This window comes from Epinephelus moara, chromosome 15, assembly GCF_006386435.1.
Source record: "Epinephelus moara isolate mb chromosome 15, YSFRI_EMoa_1.0, whole genome shotgun sequence".
Lineage (NCBI taxonomy): Eukaryota > Metazoa > Chordata > Actinopteri > Perciformes > Serranidae > Epinephelus > Epinephelus moara.
Window position 1 is genome coordinate 7,808,507 of NC_065520.1, and position 27,449 is coordinate 7,835,955.

Below are 27,449 nucleotides of genomic sequence, written 5' to 3' on the forward strand. Positions count from 1 at the left end.
GAGAGGGAGAGGGAGAGAGAGGGTAGTCATATCAAAAGGCTTCAGAGTAGTTTTCTGCTCCAAGCATGTTCATTGGATGATGGCGGGCACTGCTGAGTGTTTACCCATGGCCCAGTTATTTGCTAATCTCTACCCCCTCTAAGCCTCCTCCTCCAATTGGCCTTCGGTGCAACCCCCCCACCCTCCCTTTGCGGACTACCCCCTTCCCCTCAGCCTTGCTGCTAAAAAACAACAGCGATTTAATCTGGCTCTCTCCTTCCTCCTGCCAAGGCCCATCGAAGAGATGCAAGACACGGCAGTCTGAGACTTGATTAAAAGTCACCAAGTGCACCGATGTGTTGGATGTTCTCTCCACACACACATCCGAGATAAGAGGCAGAAACACGAAGTGGGAGGGGCAGAAAAAAAGCAGAGGAGGCCTTCTTGACTTAAGGCTGAAACGTGCCCAGTGTACCCGTGCAATACCATCTCTGCAGGCATGTGTATACTGTCCACAGAACTACACAAGCTTTGCTCTCTTGCTGGGGTGTTTATGGGGAGAACTGGCTAAATGCTTCAATGCAGAGCCTTTGTACAGTGCTGGTTCTGAACTTGCATCAAAAATGTATGTATTTAAATAGTCCATCTCTCTGGTGTTTACTTTTGCCACCCGGCCGCCAATAATGTGCTGTCATGCATGGCGAGTGCATACACAGACAAAAAGTGTTTGAAATGCACGATGTATGCCCATGTGCACGGTGTTTTCATTATCACAAAAGCTCAAGCTGCTGCACACCGACCGCCATCAGAGGCATGTTATCGGCCCTAATCGTACCTGCTGCTGCTGTTTGGGTGCACGCTTGTTGCTGAGGTAGGATGGATGGGTTTCAGGGGTATTTGCTGACACCCCCAATTTTCCAAGTCTCCCGGTTGAGTTTAAAGATGTGGAATGGGGGGTGGAGGCCGAGTGGGCTTTAATCTGTCCCATCTGTTGCCTCGGGACTGCTGACCCCCCCCAAAAAACACCACCACTCAGTCTGTGTCTGTCTGGGTCTGGTACAGTTATGCTAATCCTGGGGCTTATACCCTCAAAGCTTAGAGGCCTCCATTATTGACCACGATGCATTTATACCAAATATTCTCCCCCTCCTTTCCTCCCTCCCTCCCGCCATACCTTAACTTTCCCGAATATATCATGAAAACACAGATGACAGTGACCGAGGTGGTGTTTACTATCACACCACAGGGGGCATAATCTCAGATTATTTATGAGCAAGCAAAAGTTTGGTTTCAGGCTGCATCTGAATTTGCTCTTTGTTTACATGTTTTCCTTGTTGAATAAATGAACAGCCACTACAGACCTGACGGGCTACATAATAGCTTAACGAGAGCCTGTGGTTGTCTGGTATGATGGGTTTTCACCTGTACTGGGAGAGCTAACTGGTGCTGTGCTGTGCTTGTGAACCAAGACGTCATCCTTTTAAGAAAGAGTAGAGCTGAAAGAATTAGTTGATTAATTAATTAGTTGATTGATAGAAAAATGTATTGGTACCTATTTTAATAAACGTTTAAGTAATTTTAAAAGCAAAAATGCCGTCTGCATTGTGATCTGTTTTTATTTGACTTATGTGACAGTAAATCGAAAACCATTCAAATATTCCTCTTCTATCACACTGGGCTTTAAGAAATGGTAAGAGGAATCTACAATTACTATTTTCTAACATTTTACATACCAAATGATTAAATGATTGATATAGAAAATAATCAGCAGATTAATCGCTAACAAAAACAATGATTAACTGAACATTATCACTAGAGCCAGACCAATATTATCTTATTGCTATCAGTATTGATATAACGCAGTGTCATCAAAATACCAGTTCATCTATACATCGTTTCCCGGAGTATTGATCCCTTATTGGTAATGTTTACGACACTCATTCTGCTGTTTTCTACTACTAACTAGGGCTGCCACGATTAGTCGACTAATCGATGACTTATCGACTATTAAAATAATCGGTGAATATTTTAGTAGTCGACTAATCGGTTTGAGTCATTTTCATAGAAAAGTACTATAAAAGTACCCCAAAATACTCTTATTGCAGCTTCTTAAGTTCAGATATTGGCAGCTTTACACACTCTCTCATGATGGTGAACTAAAACCCTTTGGCGCGAGTATGAAACAAGACATTAGATGATGTAATTTGGGGGTTTGGGCGAGACAGACCAACATTTTTCAACATTTTAACACTTTTTTCGATGAAATGATTAGTCGACTAATCGAAGAAATAATCGACAAATTAGTCGACAATGAAAATAATCGCAGCCCTACTACTAACCAAGAAAAGAATGTTATCATGTTAAAGCTTTGTTACATTTATCTTTTGACTTAAAAAAAAGGTTACATTTTATACATTTAAATTTTCTCCATGGTATAAAAAAATGGTGTGGAATATCAATATTTTCAGGTATTGTATCCAAGTTGCAGTGCAGACGTTGCAGTGCAGAAATGCTTCAAACAGGTTTGCGGGCATTTGTAAGAGTTAACAACACTTATCACGCCCAAAATCCATTTTCTGCTCTCCTCGGCTATTTTTCTTTTACACAATTGGTCTGAAACCTGTACTTTTCACAGATGATTGCTTGTAATCCTGGGATCTAGTAACTGCACCTTGTTCTGTTGCTGCAACCATTATAAGCTGATGTGGATAGAAACATATTAGGTCTGAGATATACACAGTATACAGGGGAAAACTACAAAGACAGAGCTATATCCTCAGATGTGGCCCAGCTACTAGAGATTATAAAAACAAGATCACCTTAAAGCTCTGCAGTTGCTAATAAGTACCGTTCTTTTAAAGCTTCTGTCCATGAAAATACAAAAGCCCCACACTAAAACAGTTCATCCATACTCCGAGCAACATTTTTTGCGCGCTCTAGACTTATTGTCTCTGCTGGTCAAGGAGAACGCTTCGTGTTAATCATAGGCTGTCACTCTGAGTTACCATCTCAAGGCTGCACCTTTTGTTTTCTAAAACATCCACTAATTTCTTCTTTTTGCCAAACCAGAAGGACGGCTGAACACTGTTCTATTGTATCTCGCTTTGCTTTTACCTCTGCTCAGAACTCAAACCAAGGTAATAAGAGGAAGACAGACACTGATTTTTTTCATCTAATATCAGGCAATCTGTGTTCCTGCACTCACTGGCCTGTTTCTAGCTGCAGTCAGTGTCATCTTTTCTCACAAAATTATGATGTGGACCGAGTGTAAAATATTAAGGAATCGAAGCGGGCGCAGTGCTTTCATATCCGTCGGTCTTTTCAACCGCTTCCTCATTTTCCTGTCTAAATACAGATATCAAATTGTTGGCTTAGACAGAGTGGGCACACATCATTATATCAACCCTAATTTTGCTTCTACACTAACGAATTTTAACATTTTATGAGCTACTTTAACCTATTTACTGTTGTTGTATTTACCTCCAGAAGGATTCTGCATCCACATCCTGAAAGAACCATAATTCACATTCAGCAGACTATCTTGAGAGCTAAAGGTGATGCAGCTTAGTAAAGTGGGTCCCTGGGCTTCAGGAAAAATAAGTGCTGTTATCTGACACACATGTAACATCACATGTAGTTATTGTGCTACTTTCTTAAAGTCCCTGGCTTTCATTTCAAATGTATGTATTTGCTGGAATTATTATTACAGAAATATAATGGTATGAGATGGTAGCAAATTGCAAAAGCTGCCTTTCCCAGTTTTATACCTTTTAAAAATTGACTATCTTTTGGGGTTTGGTGTGTGAGACTGACAAAACAAGATATTTGAAACCACATCTTCGTACTGTAGGAAATTGTGATGGGCATTTTTCACTATTTTTTACACTATAGAGCAAACGATTAATTGAGAGAGTAATGGTCCAAGATAACTCCACTAATGATATTGTTAGACTCATGATGGAGAGTTAAAAGGGATCCAAATCAGTAAACAAGCAGCAATGTGTTTTTTTCATTCATTTCTTCCTTGACAAAACCTGGCACCTATGGTACATTACCCACGATGCAACTTCACTGGTGCCAGTTTGGTTGGAGAGTCAGCTGTGTTATGCTAGCAGTGGCTAATGTGGCCTACGCAGAGATGGGGAGCTACAGAAGTCTGGTAAGGTCACTTCTTTCTAACTCCATACCCCAGAGTTTTTCATTTTCAATCTTGTAGTTTTCAGTTACAACCAACGATGACTCAAGTGACATCACATTTATCACACTTCACAAAGCAAATATGCAGAAGTATTCCACAGCAGCTGGAAATACACCTTGTTGTGTGCAATCGGTGAAGGCCTACTTTAATCTATAATGAAAATGATCTTTAGTTGCAGCCCCGCTCTCTCTGTACTGTTCCAGCCCTTACTTTTCTATTTTTTAAAATGTCTCTGCTGCAGTGACACCAAGGCAAATTCTGATCATGTATTGTACTTGGCATTTCAGCAATTCTGATTCATCCTCTTCTTAGTCTTCTCCAACCAACCTTAGAAATTAAAATCATAGATTAAATGCCAGGGCTGACAGCAGTGTGTACCTGGCTCACTAAATTTTGCAGGCTCCAATCTGAGCTAGCCTGCGCTGTAAACAGATTTGAACCCATTCAGCACAAGTCCATAATCTCGAGCCAATAACTTCACTTTCTGTTGAGCCGCTGATGTGACCGCGGACCCGACAGCTTCAAGAGTCCCCTGTGGCCTGGAGAGGAGCGGCCCGGTTGGGGAACAGTGGGCCTGTCAACGCCACAGTATGGGGCCCGCGAGACACAGCTTCAGAGTTTGGACAAGCGGAGCAAATGAGCAGTCCTTTTTATGCTATGGTATAATACTTCTGCTCTAATCCTCTTTGGACCCCAAAACCTTCAGCTTACCTGGGACAACAGGGCCTGAATGTGGGTTGTGGCATACATTATGAGCGTGTACGTGCTACAAATTGAACTTCACTTGATAAGAATTTTGGATAACGTCTGTCCTGATCTAATGCCACTACTTAAGAACACCTGTGGTCATGCCGCAGGTAGTGTCTGCAGGCTTGTGCCATGTTTGGAACGGTTTCTACTCCAGATTTTGGAGCAGCAGGCATACACCCACACACTGATTAGTCACAGGGGACAGGGCGCGGAAGGACGACATCAGCTCAGCTGTGAACAGGTTAAACACATGGCAGGTGAAAGGAACTGGATAACAATTTGAAAAAGGAATTAACAGAGGTAATAGCTGAGATGGGAAATGAGGAGGCAATAACGCTGGTGCGGAGACAAAGGGAGCAAAGGGAAAGGTGTTGGGTCAGAGTAACTGTGCTACTGAAGACTATTAGGCCTTCTGCTTCCTTTAATCATCATCATTAGAAGTATCATCCAAAGAAATGGGCACTGGGATGTCTCTGCTTTGCATTCATGAGCTGAACAGCAGCACAGAGGGAGCGAGTGGTCTGTCTCCTGCCTCTTTACAGCCATTATGCCAACAAAGTCTGACTGCTACCGTAATTAATTTTGCACAGTGCAACGATTTGAATTTATTGGCTGTTTACATGGCGTGCATGCATATAAGTATCCATTAATCGTCCTTGTGCTGGTTATTGAGTGAATATGTCAATCCTCTGCCTGTCACTGTAGTCGTTAAGCCGCTCGAGAGGGAATACTAATTTGCATGCCATGTCTCATAAAGGTGAGCTTATCAAAGCAATAATATTTTGTGGTGATGAGAAATCTTTCAGCGGGCATGCTGCTGACATGATAAATTACAGTTTTACATTTTGCTGAATATAACGATTTGGGATAAAAATTGCACTCAGCATTTTCCATCACCCCCACCCTCTACTAATCCTACGTCACAACCTGACAACTCATCTCTTTAGTAAAAGCATCATGTCCCGCTCTCTCTGAATCACCCTGCTTCTATACTCATCTACTTACTTCAGTTTTTCTAAATTTCAGTTGAAGCAGTAGGCGTTTCTCCTATATCATGTCTGAGCTCATAATCAAAGAATGTCAAATGCTATCTTGACATTGCAACGCTAATAATAAAAGTCCTCTCTTCTTCTTTTATTAAAGTGGCAATAAAAAAAATACTCAGACCACCACATGTCTTTTAAATGCAAATGTAAATGCAAAAAGGACCATGGTCTCTCCGCACTACCAGCCTTAAGTAATGAACACAGTCACACTGTGTGTTCAAATTATGCTCCACACTCACATATTTCCCTCTACAGCAGTTATTATTCTGGGCCTCTGATAACACCCTGTCTATGAATGGATGGAGGAGCCTCAACAATAACACACACACACACACACACACTCACAATACATTATTAAGAAGCTGTTTATACACACATTCACACCCACGCACTCGGCTGGAACACTGGATGAGCAAACTGGGCTACAGGACCACCTATTTTCAAACACACAGCCAAAGCCTAAGCACCATGTTGAACTTCTATCACCTAAATTACCCATCTTGTAAAATCCCTTCCCACACATTCCACCTTTTTCCCCTCCTTGCATGCTCTGCTCCTCCATCTCTGTGCAGCAGAGCTACTATCTTATCATGCTCAAGGTCTCACAGAAGCCTGGCTTCAGCCCAAAGTCTTGAACAGGGGCACAACTTGGCAGACAAGGACTGCGGTATGTTTGGCAGTGTTTTTCCAGGCCTTTGTACACAGAATGATTAAAAGGGAGCCAGGGGTGCACTTGCACTCTGTTCAAGTGAAGATATCTGTAAAGGTTTACTTAGTTACAATGAGATGGGCTCCACAGATCACTCTAGAAATGAGCCAGGCAGACGACAAGATGGAAATGATAGTTAGGGGATAAACAGACAGGCAGGTCTGCCAGACACACAAACATATAGGGAGGATATGATGAATTAGGGAAATCATGTCTGTCTATTAGGACGACTATCTGTAATAAAATGACTAAATAATAACCCAAATATAATCAACCCTAGAGCTACCCCAGTCAAATAAAAATATAATTTGGCTGGAGGCTACAGTGGCTCACATTATTCAGGCTACAACATCTGCACCAAACTGGCTCTGTGGACGAAATAGAGGCAGCACGAACCAAAAGGAAAGCATCAAATATTCATGAGAAGCACATTTACCTCTTTCCAAAAATCAATTCACTAACAACATTAAGCCACTTACCAGCCACAGAAGTCAGGAGAATCGCCAGGCAAACCCCAAATTTAGCGAGTGATTTCATCGTGATTCGGCCCACAGCCATGACAGCGTACACTGACTTTGGTCTCGTAGTTTGAGCTCCTTCAAGTCTTCTTATACTTCTTCTGGTCCTCTTATTTAGCAGATTGTTTTCACCCCTTTTTCCTCACGTCAGCTCAATAACTTGAACTGGTCTCTCAGGCATGGAACAACACATTGAGAAATGATGCGAAAAAAAGGCGCTGTTTCGTCGGGGTCGATTGGCGTGATTTGATAACAAACATTCAGTGCCAATAAAAGTTGGTCCTGCTATCGACTCCCGCACAGACACACCAAGAAGCTAACTTGCTTGGCGGATCTGCCATCCACAACTAGCCAGCCAACAACGTCCATATCTGCTAGCTAACATGCTAGCTGCCTCGGGCGACTGTCTGGTGCTAGAAAACTTACGCAAAGAAGGTAAATATCGCAAAAATAACCGGCGCACAAATAATTTATCTACGTACAGATCATTCTCAGTTGTTCGCTTCAAAAAAATGTCAACTCGTTTGACACAACTAGCAAGAATTTGGTGTATAAACGTTAGCCAATTAGCTCGGTTAGGTTGCAAGCTGACTGCTACTGATGCTAACCGATGTTAGCCTGATAGCTAGCCAGTTAGTTCTCCGCGTCCCGTCTCATTTCACGGTCTTCGTTGTGGGGGAAAAAAATAATTCACAAGTCATCGGCGCCAACGGTGAGCTCTTCTGGTTTGCTACAGACGGTGATTATTGACGTTACTCCGGTTCTGGCAGACGACGGGTTGAGGGATTGTATATCTCTTGGTCTGAGCTTCCCCGAGGCAGTCTGCAGCGTTTGGCATTGACGGTTTGGAGCTCCGCTGGGCAGACAGACAGACAGGCAGGGCGGCTGGGAACGCCTCGTTTGCAGGCTTGTCTGGACCGCTCGTCTCCGGTATCAGGTTGCTGTGGGTTGGTGTTGGGGGTGGAGGACAGTCCTACATTGTCAGGAGGGGTGTTGCAGCGCCGCTGTGCCGCAGACTATGGATAAAACACCCTGGAATTATGTGCTGCATTCAGGCTCCGGATGCAACTTTCCGACTTCTTACTTTATTGTAAACACTGTCAGTTTGAGCATGCATTATAAAACACTTAAGCAATCCGAATGCAACCTGTGCAAAACCTGCAGGGAAAATATATACATACTTATTTCAGATATTGTAAAGGGAGAGTTAAATAATTACTAATTATGTAATCAGTAATGTATCTATTTTAATTTCTTCATCAAGGCAATGTAACTTAGTACATTTGACTACTTTTTGGTTTCACTTTTAGCAAATATTTTAAACTGGGCAATAAATCCGAGAAATGTGAGGAAATAGGCTCTGCCAAAAGAAAGCATTCCTGCATGGGGAAAACATGCAAAGCAACAGAATTAATGTTTTATTCTAAATATAAGCATTTACTGAAAAGAATATATTTAGATGTAACCCCTTTATCACCAACATTTTGATCAGTAACTGCAATGTAATTACATATTTTCTCCCAGTAACTGTAACTGATTACAATTGCATTTATTTTGTAGTTTAATTACATACTCCCCAACACCGATTATTATTATTCCCATGGATATCCACTTATAAAGTGATGGAAGAAGTATCCAGATCTTTTACTTGAGTAAAAGTAGCAATATTACAGTGTGAAAGTACTCTGTTACAAGTAGAAGTCCTGTATTCAAAATCTTATTTGAGTACAAAAGTATTCATATCAACATAGACTTTATGTTTCAAAAGTAAAAGTACTCTTTATGCAGAATGGCCCATTTCAGAATAATATAATAGTATTCATGGTGCATTCATATGTGTATCACTTTAATGTTGCAGCTGGCAAATGTCGAGCTGATTTAAATAACTTTATACAGAGTTAAAAGCCTCTCGCACAGACTATATGGTTAAAACAAAAATTATTCCAGCAGGTGGCAATGTTAGCCTGTGCCTGCGGCTGAATAGTGTGCTGTTTGTAGTTATATAACCCCAAAATACTATTCAGTGCAGCTCAAATACTTCATGCGCCTGTATTAATACAACAATTGAGATATTGATTGGCATCTAAATCTAAATATTCCTATCTATTATTTATGATGGATACATTGTAGTGATACTGGAGACAGAAAATATCATAAAGTGGTGTTTGGAGTGTCCCACAGCCACACTGTAGAAATAATGCAGTCATGTTATGCACAGTAGCACTTATTCTCTCCTACGTATAGCCTCCAAATAAGATGGATGGGTTAGTTTACAGTGCTGTCCCACTGGGCATCACCGAGGACGGGGGGCGTGCCAGTTTTCGCAAGGGACCTCCGCTGACGGGACAGAGAATAGCAGTATTTGGATGTTGTTCTCCGGTTGCTGTTGAGCAGGCAAGTCATCTTCTGGTATCCTGGACAGCTGTCTCTATATGACGGAGCTAAAGTTTAGGAAAAACGCAATGGCAGGATAGAAACAGCGCCAGTGTGCATTTACGCACGTCGGACAGCCTGGAGCGCAGGATTTCAGCTTTCGTGCCGCCGCTTGGACAAGCCTCCACAGTCTGCCCTTCTCGCTACCTGGCTGTCTGATGAAAGGTGGGCTATACTATGGCTTCTGCTCCACCTGAGGCGAGGAAGTTCACCCGGGGACTCAACAAACCGGGCACCGCCGCAGAGCTCAGGCAAAGCGTCTCGGAGGCTGTCAGGACGTCAGTGTTGGTGGTAAGACGAAAAACTAAACTGTCTGTTACGCACGCACATAAGAGGACTGTATGCTCACTGTATGGGTCTTAAACCCTGGTCTCTTTAGCTGTAAGTTGGGGCACTGCATTCTACAACATCATTTATTTGAGAATGGTGACATTTCTGTAGTTATGCTGTCACTTTACTGGAGCATATTCCCCATGTCTGCAGGGTGTCTATTGTTACAACTTTCTCAAAGGGGTTGCCAGGTAACTGAAATATACACCTCCAGCTCTAAAAGGGACTAGAAAGACGACACACACACACACACACACACACATACACACACATGCCTGCACACTTCTTTAGTTCACCTGTCATCTGACCCCCCAGGTGCAACTTGCAACCAGATAGGTTAGGCAGAAACAGCTGAGTAATAACAAAGGTACAACTTGCCAAAGACACACTTATATGGTGGTAATGATATAGGCATGACATCTTTCTCTGCGTTTAAACAAGTTATATCATGTTGCTCCTTTAGATCATGTTTTTTTTTTTTGCATATTGCATTCTTGGTGATGCGGTTTTCTGTTTTATAGTCTCATCATTTTTAGGGACTTACCCTGACGAACCCCGTGACAGTGCCTTGCCTCATAATGGTGATCAATATGCCATTTTTCTGCAACTAATGGGGTTTGCTGACAATTATGGCTGCTTTCTCTCTCCATGGTCCCAGTGCACCTATTGATCTTGTAATAAAGTCATCAAAAGGCACAGACAGTTTAGTCTCGGTTATTATGGGACCTGAGAGCCATGAAATCCACCTTAACTGTCAAGACAAATTGACAATCTCATCATCTGTATGTCTGGCTCCCAGTGCACCAATAAAGTCAGTTCAGAACAGAGCCAGCACTCAGGAAGTGGACTGTACATTCAGAAGTATCACTCTTGCCTGGCTGGTGTAATTTCCAAATGTTGCTGAGACTATGTGACATGGGGAGCTCAGGGGTCCAGTGACCATGAGATCTGGTCAGTGCTAATGTGTTTGTATTGGGGTTGGGCATGGGTCATCATGTTACACTCACATACTGTGCATCACTGCCTTCATAGCACAGACAGTGAGGCTATGCGCTCAGCAAGAGTTGAAAGAGATGTATAGATAAATGTTGTTGTACAAAATAATGGGCTTGTCTATAGGCAGCACATTCAGTTGGAGACTCCAGAAATCAGTCAATTTTACACTTTACTTTATGTGTGGACAGACAAATTAGTCGTTTCCCCAGACAGCTGCCAGACTTAATGCTAAGCCAGTCTAACTGGCTGCTGTCTGGAGTTATATTTGACAGGCTGAGAGTGGTAACAATATTTAACTTTAACTCTTGATAAGAACGTGAGTTGGTGCATAATCCCAAAACGCTGAACTATTACTTTAAAGGGGTACTCCAGCAATTTAGCAACACACTTCCACAAAGTTGATTTAAAAAAAAGAAGCATGTTGAGTCGGCGTCAGGCAAGGTTGAGCCTGTCGGTGAGAGAAATTCCTCTGCTTGTCAGTTCAGCTCAGTGCACGAGAAGAGAAATGAAAGTGAGGAAAGCAAACAAATGACATAAGTCAAGAGGGTGTGAGATCGATTGTTGTTTTTTTTAAGTCATTGAACTCTTTAGCACAAATGGTGTGTAATTGTGTAACTGTTGGCTAGTGTATGGTAAATATCTGTTCTTTTAACATTAGGTTGTGTTGTTAATGTGCTAACTGGCTAATTAGCATCTTGAATCCATCCCGTTGGTCTTCCCTTTTCCCTTTATGAGTAATAAATACAGATTACCACTGCCTGCTGCTATGGAGAGTTTTTTCCTCTCACACAGCAACACAGTGCACATGCTGATTGGCTGTTGGTTGTACTCTTTGTGGTGTGTTCAGGTGCAACTTTTTGGCGAGACACAGGTAACGCAACAACTGGCCTTCTTTGCCACTAAGTCTCTGATGCCAGTTCAGTGTGTCTGGGGCTTAAAAGTGTCTAAAAACACTATTTCCCATAATGCCACTAATGAAATATTTGATTAAACCCTCCTTACGTTCTACATACCCACACTAATTAAACACTCCATGTCCAATTTGTATCACAGATTTTCTGTTATAAACATATAGTCTCCAAGCCTAAGCTGAGATAGCCCTGATGATATCATTATAATATGATTAAGGTTATTTTCACAAGTTGAGTAGTGCTACAAATAGGGGTTGTAGCGGTACATCGATCTGGATCGATATATTGAGAAACACTGATACATGTAGTCATCTTTGAGATTTGCCTTAATTTTGAAATCCCCTTGGCACGTCTACGTCACCATTTCCTTCCAAGCGTACCACCTTCCTAAACATTCAAACAGTGTTAGCAGCCTATCACCAGGCAGACAATTGGCAGCAGCTAAGAAAAAAACAATAAAGATATTTACTGATATTGTCTCATATCGATCACAGGCCCCTGAATTGATTTTTAAATGATCATGGTAGACTCTGTGATATCACCACATTTCATATCGCTGTCCAAAGATCCAATATAATATCATAATGTAATGAAACTTGTGATTTACACCGCTATAAATGAGTGCCCTTTTAACTAACTTTGACAGCTGTACATTAAGTTCAGGCTGAGTTAGCAGAGATCTGTACTTTAAGCTAATAGAAGTGACTTTGTACCTTCATGGTGGATCACAAGGTACGCATCTGGGTCCCATTATGTGCCTGTTATGGCCCTACTGTGAAAACCGTACTTCTGCTGTTCCTCTATTTTTGACTGTGTACTTATGGTGCAGCTGTTTCCCCTGCCCATTTGACATTGAGACTGACATGCTGGTATGGTAAAAGCAAATATATATATAGTATACTGGACATCAAAGAATTTCCTCGACAGCTCGGATTTCACCCAGCAAGAAGCAGGTTGGCGCGCCTCAGATTGTGGTGTGATGCTTAACTGACAACTTTGATCTGATCAAACTGGTTTTGTAAGTTTAAATCAAAAGGTTGCACAAAGTATTTTGTACATGAAGGAAAGTCTCAAATTTGCAGTACGTCTCTTCCTGGTTCATGTGGGACACAATCCTTTTTTCAGTCTTAATCTTAATCTCCACTCTTAGCAATTATATCATAGTAGTCTGTTAATTCTGTCTTAGTCCACAGTGTGTCGAGTGGCATAATGGATGTCAGATCAGATCCCTGGGCTATATTTAATAATGGATGAGATGATGGTAGGTGTCCTGGCTATTTTTAAACTCGCCCTCTTTCTCCTCTGTAACTTAGTGTCACACTAAGCACCCAGGGGACCATCAATTATGAATACCTGCATATGTGATAAATCATCTAGATTCAAGACTGAGGCCAGATCAGGCAAGTTAGATGCTCACATTATACGAACCATAGTTACTGCAGGCGTGGCTGGCGCTCAGCTGTACCTTAGAGTGGAGGCCAAGCAGTAGAGCAGTAAAGACAGCCCCTGCAGTTTTAATAATCACTTCCAACTGCGGAGAATGCTTGCTTAGAGGTTTTTATACCTCTGCCCTCTCACTGCCATGCTGAATGAGTGTCTTTACTTACTTCTTCATGCACACACACATATATACTGCAAATTCTGTCTTTGTCTTTTTAAGCTTTTGGTTGTTTCTCTTCTCTTTTTCTTCTGTCTGGCTATGGGACTCAGAAACACTAACCCTATAATGTGCATCCTGATAGCTTAATATCACCTCCCATTTAGGGTTGGTTCAGACCTGCAGTTCAAGCTGTGGAATTCCACTTAAGAGTGAACTCCACTTTAGAGGATTTGGTCTGATTAGAGCATAAAAAACCTTGCAGAGATAATCTGCAGATTTGCAGATGCTTTAGCACTGCTGACCTATATCTGTGTCATGATACAGGACCTGCGATGAAGCGGGGCGTATGGTCGTCTGCTGGGTTTGCGGTGTCACGAGTTGCTGCCGCTGATAGCTGAGGCTAGGGCTTCTCTGGCCGTGTGGTTTCCATGTCTTCTTTATTTAGGCTACCTCATGCTCTGTCTCGTTACCACCCTTACGCTGGCGTAAACACCGTGCTGTCTTTTCGCTTTCATGGCCAGTCTGTCATGTGAGTGTTTGCGTATGTAGACGGTCTTGTATGTCATTTTCCCGCCCACATGTGAGACTTCTACTCTCCTTCAAGATTGACAGAAAACAGCAAGATTCGGCATCACTGTAAAACAAAATTCCTACTTCATGACATGATTTTGACATCTTGCCAGTTTCCACCACAGCAGCAAACGAGGCTGTGATCATTCTTTAGAGCCTCCAGGCTCAAAAACGAAAAGTCTGTTCTTGTTTGAGTGCCACATCATTTTTATTGGATAGTTGCTGCGTGTTTTTGTTTCTGCTGCATGGCCCGCAGTGTTGATTCAAGAGAGCATGTAAGGGAGATTTCAACTTATTGCAACATCTTCAGTGTTTTGAAGTTTCTTTTGTTGTTTATTGTAAGAATCCGCCCAAGGTTTAGCAGACAGTAACATTACATTTCAAGTTTAGCAGACAGTTTCACAAACTCCCACAATCCCAACAGAACTTTGTAAATTATTGTCTCATCACTGAAAAAAATGTCTGGTTCAGTAAATCAGATTTTTGGGTCAACACCAGGCTGCTAAATAGAATCATATTCCCAAAGTAAAAGACTTAAGATGAAATATTAGAGATGGGAACTGTATCAGTACAGTGTATGACCATGACTGGCAGTGTGTTCTGTAGGAACCCTGTGTCACTCAGTTTTATCTTTTGTTTTTATTACTGTGCTCAGATTATATAGTGCATGCAAATTCCACAGAGTGTAATCACAAGCACTTCAATAAGATAAAAATTAAAAAGTTCAGCAGACTGTGGAAGAGCATTTCTAGTGAAACAACACAATGCTGCTCCCAGCTGAAAAACATTACAATAAAGTGTGGGCTGTGGCGAAACAGCTCCAGAAAACAAAACAAAACAAAAGTATGACATTATAGGGAAAACATTTTGGTGTCTTTTGGGAAGTTTTATCGGCAGCTCCAAAGTCCCAGTTTGATTGACGTCCAGGGACACATGTATTGTATACTAACTTTTTGTTTACTAACTCCAAGAAAATCTTAGCTTATATTGTATAGAATTAGTATGTAGTATAGATTTGGGATACAGCTCATTAGTCTTCAGTCATGCTAGTGGCTCTGTAAAGCTGTACTGTCACCATGCTAACGTGCTCACAATGCCAGTGCTAATATTTCATTGATACGCAGGTATAATGTTTACCATGCTCATCAATATAGTTTAGCATCTTAGCATGCTAATTTGCACTGAACGCACAGTAGCTACTTGATCATGAACAGATACATGTGAAGATGTATTTGCATATGAGAAATAGCATTTATGTAGGTATATAACGAAGACTAGACATTTTTTATATATTAGTAACTCAAAATGAAGGGTTTGCATATGATCACAGGAGTTCTTTTAACGTTTTAGTTCTTTGTAATGATGCACCATTAGGGCCGTCCTTGGCCGTCCGGGTTGAGGTTGATAGTGAACGTCCATAAAGTTGGGGAATTGTTGGGAAACAGGGTAAGAAACAAAATCCAAGATCCAAGATGGCTGCTCTGTGCTTCAACAGTAGTGAATGCTGTTGTAATATACTGTTTATTAGCACTGTCTAATTTGTGTCTCATTGAAACAGTCCTACGCCCAACTGTCCAACTTCTATCTATGGACATGTTGCTATGGTGTTTGTATGCACAGAATACAGCGTGATGTGTTGCTAACAATGGCTAACCTGGCTAGAACTGGTATTGCTAACAACATCTTAGTTTTCCAAGTTGTCGTACTGGAACATGGTCAACTCGGGTGTGATGTCATTCCAAGCTCCAACTTCCTAGGTTAATGGAACACAGTAGTAGTCCCTACCAGAGATTCAAAAGAAGTAAGCTCCAAAAACACTGAGACCTACATTTCCCATAATGCAGCCAATAACACATTTGGTTAGACCTGCCCTGCTTGGTCCCGAACCTCCAGTTTGTTTCACATTTGTAGTCTCCCCACGCTGAAATAACCCAGATGATATCATCATCGTCATCACGACATCATCAGGGTTATCTTCTCAGACTTGCCAAAGCCCCTTCAGAGCTACAGAATACTGTTTTCACACTCTGAGTAGTACTCCCCATGACAAATAAACTGACTTTGACATGTTAAATTGGTGTAGTGCCCCTTTAACTTCATGTCATTTATTTTATGTCTTTAATAAAACCACGATTAAGAGAACAGTTGCTGTTCTAATCAGCAGTGCAGCCAGCCGTGTCTGCAAAAATTGTGCAGTGACCATAAAAAACCCAGTTGACACAGTTGGACACCCAGTTCTCTGTGTAAAAATAGCCATTTCACTTTAGTGTGGAAAACATTCATAGTGCTTTTGGCTGCCTGAGAATCCTTCCATGTAAAAGTTAAGGCTGAGTTAGGTAAAATTAGAGCACATTAAGCAGTGACCTGGTTAGAATATATTACAGAAAAAGGTAGCAGCAGCAGTGTGCTTGTTTATCTCATTACTGGTTTGTTAGCCATGAAGAGTATCAAACACAGCCAAAATCCCTTCCTCTGTCTTTCATTGCGCACAGGGATCTTGTCCTAGTCTGCCAGATAACCTGCAGGCCTTTCATGAGACACTCAGTACCCAATTCACATGAGTGTAACCCAGATTCTAACATTCATTATTGTTAGCCTGAATTTAGGTCCCTGATGAAACTATTGGCACATTTGCCTGAGAGATGAAGAGAATCCCAGTTACAACTTGCACTATATATAATGAAAGTGCAATGGGAACATGATCTGGGCCACATACGAATGAGACTTGGAATGCAATCCTTGAACAAGTAATAACTACTCTCCCTGCAGTAGACAATGTCTCATGCAATATCCAAATAAGATTGTACTTGTAAAAATACCAAGACCAATTATATTCCCATCGGCGTCAGCTGCACTTTGTATTGAGTGCAAGTTAGCAAATTTTAGCATGCTAGCACATTAAACTAAGAAGATGACCATGGCATAAAATATACCTGTTAAACATTAGCATACATTGTCATGTGAGCATGGGCGGATTGTGACACAGTGGGGCCCCTGGGCACAGATATGCAAAAGACTCTACCACTTCTCTGACATAGGAGCAAGAAGCACAGACTGTGGTGTGGTGGTTTTGCCTCTTTTTACTTTGTTTTTTTGTGTCTCTTCGCAGTTGTTTTGCATCCTTTTGCTGTTTTGAGTCCATTTGTAGTTGTTTTGTGTCTCTTTGAGGTCATTTAGGTTCTTTGTGTAGTTGATTTGTGTTTCTTTGAGGTCATGTAGTTTCTCTGTGTGGTTGATTTGTGTCTCTTTGGGGTCATTTTGTGGCTCTTTGAGGTCATTTTGTTTCTCTGTAGTTGATTTGTGTCTCTTTGAGGTCATTTTGTGTGTCTTTGAGGTCATTTAGTTTCTCTGTGTGGTTGATTTGTATCTCTTTGAAGTCATTTTGTGTTTCTGTGTAGTTGATTTGTGTCTCTTTCAGGTAATTTTATGTGTCTTTGAGGTCATTTTGTTTCTCTGTAGTTGATTTGTGTCTCTTTGAGGTCATTTTGTGTCTTTGTAGTTGTTTTGTGTCTCTTTGAGGTGATTTTTGTCTTTGTCTTTTTTATGTCTATTTAAGGTAATTATGTGTCTTTTTCGGTTGTTTTGTGTCTCTTTTCAGTTATTTTGTGTCTCTTCTTGCATTTCCTATGCATCCTTTTGTGATTTTTTTATTTTATTCCTGGGTTGTATGTTTTAATTTGAGTGACATTTTGCAGGTTAAGGCCAGCATGTTAGCATTTAGCTCAAAGCACCAATATGCAGACCAACAGCCTTACAGAGCTGCTAGCATGGTTGTTGACTCTTAGCTTTGTTCCATAGTCATTAGGATGAAAAATGAAATGAAGAGAATTATAAAGAAAATTCAATCAATGTGTTAATGCTATGTAATCACACTGAACATGGGTTCATTCTACTTGCTGTGACATGGCTGACAAAATAAACTCTGGGTAGATTAAGTCTCCCAGGCCTACTTTTGCAAAACAAACCTTAGATAGTTTTTCCAGCCCCTTATGTCAAACCACTGCAGTGAAACTTGGCTGCCATGCCGTCTTTTGAATCACTGCTCTGCTTTGCATGCTCTCTGGGTCACATTACAGTATGTTTTGGGCAAAGCTTTCAAGATTACGTCTCCCTACCCAGTATTTGTGTTCGGTTCATGTGGATGTGGTGGGAGTGTTTGTCAAAATCTATTAGAAAAGATGAGGTAAGAGGCATTGTCTGTCTATTTTTTCCAGTGAGTCATTAAGCTTCAGTGTTGTTGCAGTGTTACAAGCTGCCTGTGGGAGGCAGCAGTGATGCATGTCTTCTCACTGTCCTCTATCCTAGTGTACATAAGTGATCATGCTGCAAGCATCCAAACATGTAAAGGCAAAGACTTGTGTCCTCTTAGAGCAGAGGAGAGGGAGTTCTTGCATGCATGTTTGTTATTGTGTCAGCATTTTGCAATAGCATGGCACTTTTACATTCATTAGTCCTGGAAATAAAGGTTTAGTTTAGTCATTCCTTCTATAACTCTTTACACAAGGTTTGATTTATTTCACGTTTCACGTTTATGAAGCTTGTGCAATGAGAAAAACACTGATGTGTGTTGGCATGACTGATTGCTGCCCACCAAAATGTCCCTCATTCGTTTCTTTACTTGATGTAAAATAACTGTCTTGTTGCCAGGAGACCAACCTTAATCTCTCATTTCTAATTTTTGTCCTTTTTTTTTCAGAATAAAAACAGTCTGTTGTTAAAGGGATAGTTCACCCCAAAATAAAAAATTACATTTTTTTTTAAATCTTACCTGCAGAGCTATTTATAAGTCTAGATTGTTTTGGTGTGAGTGGCCGAGTGTTGGAGATGTAGTTTGATAAATAGCATTACAGGTAAGAGGAAAAATATGTATTTTGGAAGGATTTACCACTTTTAAAAGCTGCTAAAAGATTCACATTTTGATCTAAACTTGCAGATGCAAAAACCTATAAAGTTTATTTAGTAGATTTATGAACAAGGACGGATGTACTTGACTGTTTTGTAGATCTCAAGATGAGTATCTGAAAAGAGCATTAAATTTGCTTTGCTGACTGAGGGGGATTTTTATCTTTTCCACTGTACCTTGTTTACAACTCATGAATGTCATTTGTGGATTCTGATGAAACAATTTTGTGGTCCGGTGCAATCTGTGGTCTCCCCACTTTGCAGATGTCTGTGTGAGAAGGTTATTGGGTGCATTGTGGGGTGCAGTGAGAATTTCATTAGATTAATGCATCCTCTGAGGGATAGCCCTAATGTAATGACATTGTTCAAAGGATGCTGTTAAAGCTTTTCGAATGAGCTAGAAAAAGCTGCAATGACAGAAACTAGTCAACAGCTTCACCTATTGTACACTGGAAGATCAGTTGTGACTGAAACTTATTTCAGCATTTTTATCAACTGATATTTGAGCTTCTTTTCGTATATATTGACTGCAACTTTTCCGTATTTCATCAGTTTCATAATCCATGACAAAATCTCAGCATTGAACTCGACAAAAAGATTCCCATGATTCTACTTTGTGCTCTCTCTTGCTTTTTAATATGATTTTCCTCCTTACCCATTTTGCTGCATCATCCACTTAAAAGTAGGTGAGTGTGTCAACCCCTGATGAAATATTTACACCAGCCACCGGAGAGAGGCGGAAGAAAATTCACAGAATTGTTCGTATGTGCATTTAAATTAGCCTTACATAAACAAGCCTGTATCCTCCAGCTGACACCCTTGAGGATGTGAGGATGCTGCGATGGTAATTAGCTGATGATTTGCAGAGGGTTGCCAGGTTTGTCCTGGTTGTCCTATGACGCATCATGTTTGAGAGATCAGTCTGGCCAAGTGTTAATGGCTGTGGGCCTGGCAACGCGGGTCAAGAGAAGTTAAATCATTCCTTTTTATGTCTTGGAGAGCATGTAAATGACATCAGAAAGATGACTGCATCGCTTGTAATTTCATTGTCAGTGGGAGAAGGAGGAAGGAGGGAAAGACGCAGAGAGAAAGAGTAAAACATTGTCTGCAGCAGCTAGTTTGTGTGTGTGTGGGTGAGACTGTGTGTGTGTCTTTGTTGGTAACAGTCTGCTTTTACTGTTGACAAAGCATGCAGAGTCAGAGAAATGACTAAGCTGTTAGAGTGAGGGAGGAGAGAGCCCGCTGAGGAGAGAAGAAGTGAAAGTGACAGGCATGAGTGCGTGATGGAGAGAGATGGCAAGGTTGAGAGAAGAGGGAGAGAAAGCAAACCAGTGAAGAGGAGTGAGTGAGAGGGAGAGACCGAAGTGAGAGCGTCTGAGCATCCCCCGGCAGAAGGAGGAAGGAAGGAAGAGGAGCCGGAGAGTAGACGCCCTGCTCCGACTGACTGAGCAGCTTCTCTCCTTCGCACGCTCATCCCTCCATCCCTGCTGAGCAGCACACAGGAGGATACGACTCAGCGGCCCAGAGCTTGGGCTAAGATTTGCTTTCGAAGACAGTGGTTGTGCTTCAAGCGGAATAATTGGGAATCTTCCTCAGCTGTGGGAGAGGAGACTGATACCTGAGTGAATTTCAAAACCTGTCAGTACACCTGTGAGAGGACTTGCTCTACATGTGGACGGGGTCAAGGTTGGGAGATCAAGTTGGGACATCTACCTGGGCGAAGAGTTTAGATATTTAGAATTTTTTTCTTTTCTGCATGGTGGTGGTGAGTGTTTGGAGGCACCATGGGATGCACCACCAGCATAGTTTTGTTGGAGGGGCTGCGCTCCATCTTTGAGAGGAACTGTGGCTACATCAAGGGGGCAGTGGAGCTGGGGGGTTTGGAGGAGGAGGAGGAAACACTGAGTCTCAGGGGATCTCAACAGTGGATTCCCACCACTGCTCTGGTAAACTCGCTTTGAAATTTACCTCTTTGCTGCCGGGTATATGGGTATTTTCCAGTAATTTTCCACTCTTTTGCAATCAGTTGAGATTTTAACTAAATTACATTTCAGCATGCCTGTTTCTTTTTCCAGTTTCATTCTTATGCAGCTATTAACCAGAATGTTTACCAGACAAAATTACAGGTCGAAAATGACTTTAAATCTGTAAGTAGGTAGATGTTAAACTCCATAAGACAAGGAGGATTTATAATAGTCTCCTTTAATTGGTTATAGACAAAGGTGTACATTCTGGGCACTTGCCCCTGCCAATAAAAACATGACAGTAGCAGAGGACTTTTATTTTAATGAAATGCTAGAACGCAACTCATAGACGCAACAACACCTCCAGTAAAGCGGTTGGTGGCAGTATGCAATTGAAGCAGGAAGTACCATGACATCTCCATCATAAATTGATGCAGAAGAAGCAGAAATTGGTGCATAAACAAAATCACCAGAATGCAGGAAATAAAGTGTTAAGTGCTCTAAATTTCTTCCCACCATACCCCTGCTTAAAATGTGTCCCCCCATATTTGAAACCAATCAACACCATTGGTTATAGAGAGTAATCCCCTTGCTCTTCCCTATGTATTTGATCAGCGACTCCACGAGCTAGAGCTACAGTTTTTTCTATACATATTACACACATACTTTCTTGAGAATAGAAACTAGGTAAAAATTGAATAATTTATAGATCGAACGGAGTCTTGTCGGATTAAACATGAGTTACCGCACACATCAGCAGAATTTTGGCTAATAATCTTCCTAATAGAGTCCCTTGAGGGACTAGATTTAGAAGTCAAGTGTATCTTTCACTGCCCCCGATCTCACAATTACTGGTGCAGCACATCAAAAGCTTAACATTTGGCTGCGAGGAAATATAAGTCTCAGGATTCTCACGAGTTTGCTCATTCTGAGCGAGGAAAGCAAAATCTAGGTCTGTAGCCATGTTGTCTTCCACTTCGATTTATGCACTGCCATAGTAAGCTACTTCCCTCAAGTTAGTTCCATTAGCCCGCAGCTTGCCCTGTGTTAAATCAAAGACATCTAATGTACAATCAATAGTGAGGGGGTTAAGTAGGATTGCTAGAGCACACTGAGTCAAGGACATTCACCATAAACCATTATCACTTGAGGATGCATTGTTTTTTTGCAGGCATTAAGCTGTGGTTGGCCTCCCATAACCCTTCCTTTAAAAACAACAACATCATCTGCAGTTGCAGTGGAATATATGGTTCCCTTAACATCCTAATTGTCGCTCAGTTGGAAAACAAGCAACCAGAACTGAGCCTTGTACTGACAACCAAAATGTAGGTTCTGCTTCTTGTTACTGTCTGAAGATCATGCCTCTTTTGTGGAGCAATTTATTCTCTGAAAGAGGAGGATGAAACACAGCTAAGCTACGATAGCTTCCTCTATTTTAGACTCTGCAGCTCTCCATTCCCACAGAGGTCCTCATTGTTAAGATGGCCTAGTATTGGTCAAGGCCTTTATAGATTGTTTTGTTGTCATGTATCTATACAGTAAGGTACTTTTAGGCTATAGGTCTGATGACAATTTAGTATCTGGGGGCAACAGCCAATATTTCGGGGGTTACGGTGAGGCCATTGAATATCCGAATCACAGATGTCCAAGCCAAGACTTCCACTTCCGTGCTCCAGTTATTATATATAGTCTGATTTGCAACTTGAGACGCAATAATGGAGTTACTGTCTATAAACAGATATCGACACATGAATGCAGATAAGAAAAAGATAATAAAAAAGCTAAACTGTCATTAGATCATACCCAGTGGGTTCCAACATTGCAGTTAAGCCAATGTGGTCCACCTCTTTTGCTCTGCTCTGACTGGCTACCTGCATGCAGCCAAAGCCCACTAAAACTTAACTGGTCAATAGCAGTGGTGATCCTATAGATTCTGGGGGCCCCAGGCAAGAAAGCCCATTGAGCCCCCATAAAATGCATTCAGTCAGTTCTGTTAAAAAATGCATTCAGTCAAATTTGCTTAATCAAATGTCATAAACTGAAAAAATAAAAAATAATAAATAACATTATGTGAACACACACGTCTCAGTATTTTAACACCCAGCTGTCATATGGTAGCTGGAAGGGGCCCCATCTCGGAGGGTTTTGGGGCAGCAGCAGTACACTGCATCATATGGAGGATGAAAAATTACTGAAGTATCAATAAATAAATAAATAAATGTAAAATTTAAAAAAGGAGTCAATAAATAATTACATAAATAAATGAATACGTGCAACATAAATGAGAAATACAGAAAAAGATACATGTATGTATGAATAAATAAATAAATCAATCAATAAATAAATAAAGGAATAAATTAATAAATAAGTGTTGAAATAAATATGGAAATGTAAAGATGAATTCATAAATAGAGAAATATAAGTTGCTTATTTAACAGGACATAAATATATATAAATACATTTTTTCACACATTTTTGTTTAACTATATTTATTTATGTATTTCTGTGTCTGTATATTAATGACTAGAGAGGTCTTAACCTGCCTTTGTTTCTTCATTTCTGTATTTATATCAGCATTTATTTATTCTTTTATTTATTAATTTAATTATGTATTTATTTATTTGATTATATCTTCATACATATGTTGATATATTTTTGCAGAAATTAGTGTAGATAGAGCACAAGTGTTGCATTTGATGGGTCCAATGCCCTATAGCACTTTCATTGTGTTCTCCAGCACAGTGTTACAGGAAAAAAATACTGACTAATTTTGTTATATCCACTAATGCATGTTGTTTGCTGGGATGTACATAATACAGTTTGGGAAATCCTGCTTCATGGAGACCATCATCCCTTTGTAAAAGAGTTCCTATGGACTAATCCCAGGGACTTTCTGCGCTTCAGTTAATGTTGCCGTCTTTAGCCGAGCTCTCAGCACCTCTAATAGCTTTGACATCATAGAGACTAAAGCAACTCCCATCTGTGGTATCATATTTAACTTGTCCCACATGTTTTCCCTGCACTACCTGGAGCCACAGTATTACAATCTCGACCGCAAGACAGAGCTGCTCTTTGCTTCTTTGATTAAAAGACATTCTGCATTTTTGTGACGGATGATGGCTTGTGACAGATGACTGAGTTTTAGGTCAGGAAGCTAACTTGAATGTGATTGCTACATGTTTTCATGTGTGTATCACTGGTCAATCTGACGGTGAAGTTTCGCTTCTTTCAAGGCAACACCCTCACACTTTCTCTCTCTGGGGCGCCTGTAGTGATGGTTGGCTCCCAAACATTACGTCAACCTGCCCTTATGCAATCCTCCACAGACTTGAGTGACGCTCTATGTCTGTAAGTGTGTGTGTGTGTGTGTGTGTGTGTGTGTGTGTGTGTGTGTGTGTGTGCATGCCTCTTGGGAAGGGTGTGGAAGGCTCACATGTCTTAATGGGTTCAAGCTGTGTGAAAACTCTCTCTCGAACAACTTTTTTTGTTACGTCAAGCTCCTACGCAGATGGTCTTGTAAACTAATTTTCACCCCCACCGTACACACATTCAGACACACACCCTTCGTGGTATTGCTGGCATAGTACCAGCGATAGCTCCAGGAAGCGTGATGGCATGAGAGCGCTCCAAAGATGTGGGTGAATGAAGCGGGATGACCTCAGTGCAGCCAGGGCCTTTGACAAGAGGCTGATTATCACGCTGAGCTGGTGACACTGTCACTGAGGCCTCCGCTGTACAGTCAGCAGTCCTTTACAGACTGAGGCCAAAGGACGCTCAAATCAGAGAGCTGCATTAGATTGGTTTTAAATATTTCACCCCAAAAATATCCTTTAGAGCATACATTGAGTGTTCCAATTTAGTTTTATCTCTCAGCCTTTTCTAGCACTCCTATAATTAATAAGGCTGCTCAAAGGAAACATGAGATGTTTCATAACCAGCTTGAGCATCAGAATCCAAGTGTTTTGTAGATTAGCAATCACGCCACAGAGTGATTTAGAAGGCCCACATCTGTGAAACCTTTGAATGATATATGATGCCTTTTTCCTCAAATGTTTTCACATCTTAATCATTAGAATAAGTGTTGGCATTGTACATTTCTGCAAACCATGGATATGTTACACTTGCATCTTATTATGTTGTGGATATGCTGAAAGTTTACATCTCTTTATGTCTCCTTATGCTTTTTGTGGCACTATTCTGGCAGGAAAAACAGCGATGACTTGGTTAAAAAACAACCGCTTTTTGTGGCACTGTCGCCATTGGAAAAACAGTGACAGGTCGCAAAAAACCACCCACACTTGGTGTCTGTTTCTTGGTGCATCCCTTATGGTCAGCCTTTTATTTATAAACTGGTCCATCAAATTTGTTTTTGAATGTATTTGCTAGGTGTGCTCTTGAGCTTAACACTAATATCCTTTAAAATATGTGTTAGTTTGTGTGTTAGCCCAACTGTTGTTGTAGCAGTGGCAGCCCTCCATACTTGTATTAGTTACGGTACTAATGCCGCTCCATTCACGGTGGTTATTCCTGTGACCCATAAAGCTTTTCCTATCTAGCCTCACCCCATGGGTGCCCTGTTGGCGAAGATGAACAACCTCATTTTACTGCCTCTGTGCGGTTTCCTGTGTTTTTAACAGAAGTTATTTCTCTGAATGGTACGTTTCAGCAAGTCCCTTTGAAGCGAGTACAGTTAAAACAAGTTATGCAAATTATGCACAGTGCCTTACACATCAGAGAACCCTGCTGCACATACACACACACACACCCTTGCCCGCCTTTGTGCTACATTTTGTTAGGAGCGATGGCGCTGGAACTGCAACAGAAAGACAACGGCCTTTGAAGTCATTCTGACCCATGGCATGCCATCCACTCTGTCTGACATCCCACCTCTCCCCTTCTCATTCTGTGTGCATCGGAGAGCCCCAACTTCTCTTCCCATAGAGATAATTGGATGAGTTATTAATCGTGCTTGTTAAGCCAGAAAGATTCAGTGGCTTGTAAACGTCGGTGTGGTTTGGGAGTTGTGTGTAACACAGCATATGCGAAAGAGAAAAACCTCAGGATTTGCATAAATTCACCCACAGTATTTCCTCATTTGAAACGTTAAATGTCATCATTCTGAAACACACTCTCCGATAAAAAACAGCTGAGCCGAGGCGCCTCCGTTGCTTAAAGATAAAAGGCGAGTGATTCTCCTCAGAGAGAACGCTGACTGGATGGAGAAACAAGGGGCAGCTAAAACTGTTTCTGAAGCAGCAGGAGTGTGTGTGTGATTGTGTGTGTGTGTGTGTGTGTGTGTTGCGTCTGAGAGCCGGATAAGGGGGAAGTGCGTTTTCACTGACCCTGCTGTGAGTGCCCACTGCAGCGGATACGGCGTAGAAGTACTTCAAAGCAAAGCAAAATATCAATGGGGAGTGGAACTTTATCAACACAGACTGAGTGTCTAAATACTGTGGCTTGTGACAGTTATTTTTTAGTGATTTTAACAATTACGCTGTTTCAATCCAATATAGGACACATCTAAAAATCAAAACTGATTTTAGAGAAGATCCATCTTTTATGTCCTGTTATATCATCATTGTTGGACAATGTCATGACATTTTCTTTAATTTTTTTTTTTTGGCAACTTTTGTATGATTGCTCGAGTACTTCCAGCCAAGGTTAAATCTGTTGGAGCTTTTGTGCTGTTTCTGTGCCTCTGTTTCATAGCGCTTCATCAAGCATTGTCTCAGATTTAGAACCTGATATTTTGAGGATTTATATAGGTCTATGAGTTATCTATGACAAGAAAAACTGTCACAAGCTGTTATTATGTCAGGGGATTACAAGCATGCATAAAACACTAAACCTTTTGTAAAATGTTTTATTATTAACCACATGTATAATATATTAACAATACAAAAAACTATTCTGTGGAATGACAGAATCCTTACATCAATCAATCAATCAATCAAACTTTATTTATGTAGCGCCTTTCATACATCAAAAATGCAACCCCAAAGCGCTTACATGTTAATGCTTGCCTGGGGCCAGACCTTTGAATCCACCCACTCCACTGAGTTTGAGTTGAATGATTCTTGTGGCATCATGACATGAAACAATGGTTTCTTCGTTAAAATAGAAAAATGATCCAATCAGCGCCATGGGCAACAACAACAATGGCAAGCGCTGTAGACAATATTGATGCTGCTATCGAGGCTGTTCTAAATCAACATGTCTTCTCAATATTTCACGACATCATAGTTTGTTTTACTTTGCTCCCCACCACTCTTAAAACCCTGGAAAACAAGTATGTTGGCATGGCTACGCATCAGTGTCGACTTAAAATTATGTGAGATTCAGGTAGATATGTTGGTCTCTAGTGATAGGTTAGGGAAAATGGGTTAGAGTGGAGAGTGGAAAGGGTTGACAGTGCTGTCTGATATCTGACAAGACTGATTCCTTCAATTAAACCAAAAGACATGTGTCGCAGCGCAATGTGGTCCATCTCAATGGAGGAATGTCTGGCTGGGCCCTTCCGGAGTCATGTTCAGCATGTTCATG

The 27,449-nt window shown here is 41.1% G+C and overlaps 2 protein-coding genes across 4 annotated transcripts in view; one reads left to right on the forward strand and one right to left on the reverse strand.

The window, feature by feature from the left end:
• LOC126401729 (bone morphogenetic protein receptor type-2-like) overlaps positions 1–8,199 on the reverse strand; it is a 35,575-nt gene extending 27,376 nt beyond the window's left edge. Inside the window, exon 1 of one of the 2 annotated variants that reach the window (XM_050063194.1) lies at positions 7,162–8,199. In XM_050063194.1, coding sequence (XP_049919151.1) covers positions 7,162–7,240 — 79 coding nt within the window. In that variant the 5' untranslated portion in view covers positions 7,241–8,199. The remainder of the gene's footprint in view (positions 1–7,161) is intronic. The other variant, XM_050063193.1, reaches the window with a different exon arrangement.
• Positions 8,200–9,165: 966 nt separating this feature from the next.
• The window catches only part of dock9b (dedicator of cytokinesis 9b), a 61,141-nt gene continuing 42,857 nt past the window's right edge, over positions 9,166–27,449 (forward strand). For both annotated transcript variants that reach the window (XM_050063115.1, XM_050063117.1), the window contains exon 1: positions 9,166–9,924. In XM_050063115.1, the coding sequence (XP_049919072.1) occupies positions 9,811–9,924 (114 nt within the window). In that variant the 5' untranslated portion in view covers positions 9,166–9,810. The remainder of the gene's footprint in view (positions 9,925–27,449) is intronic.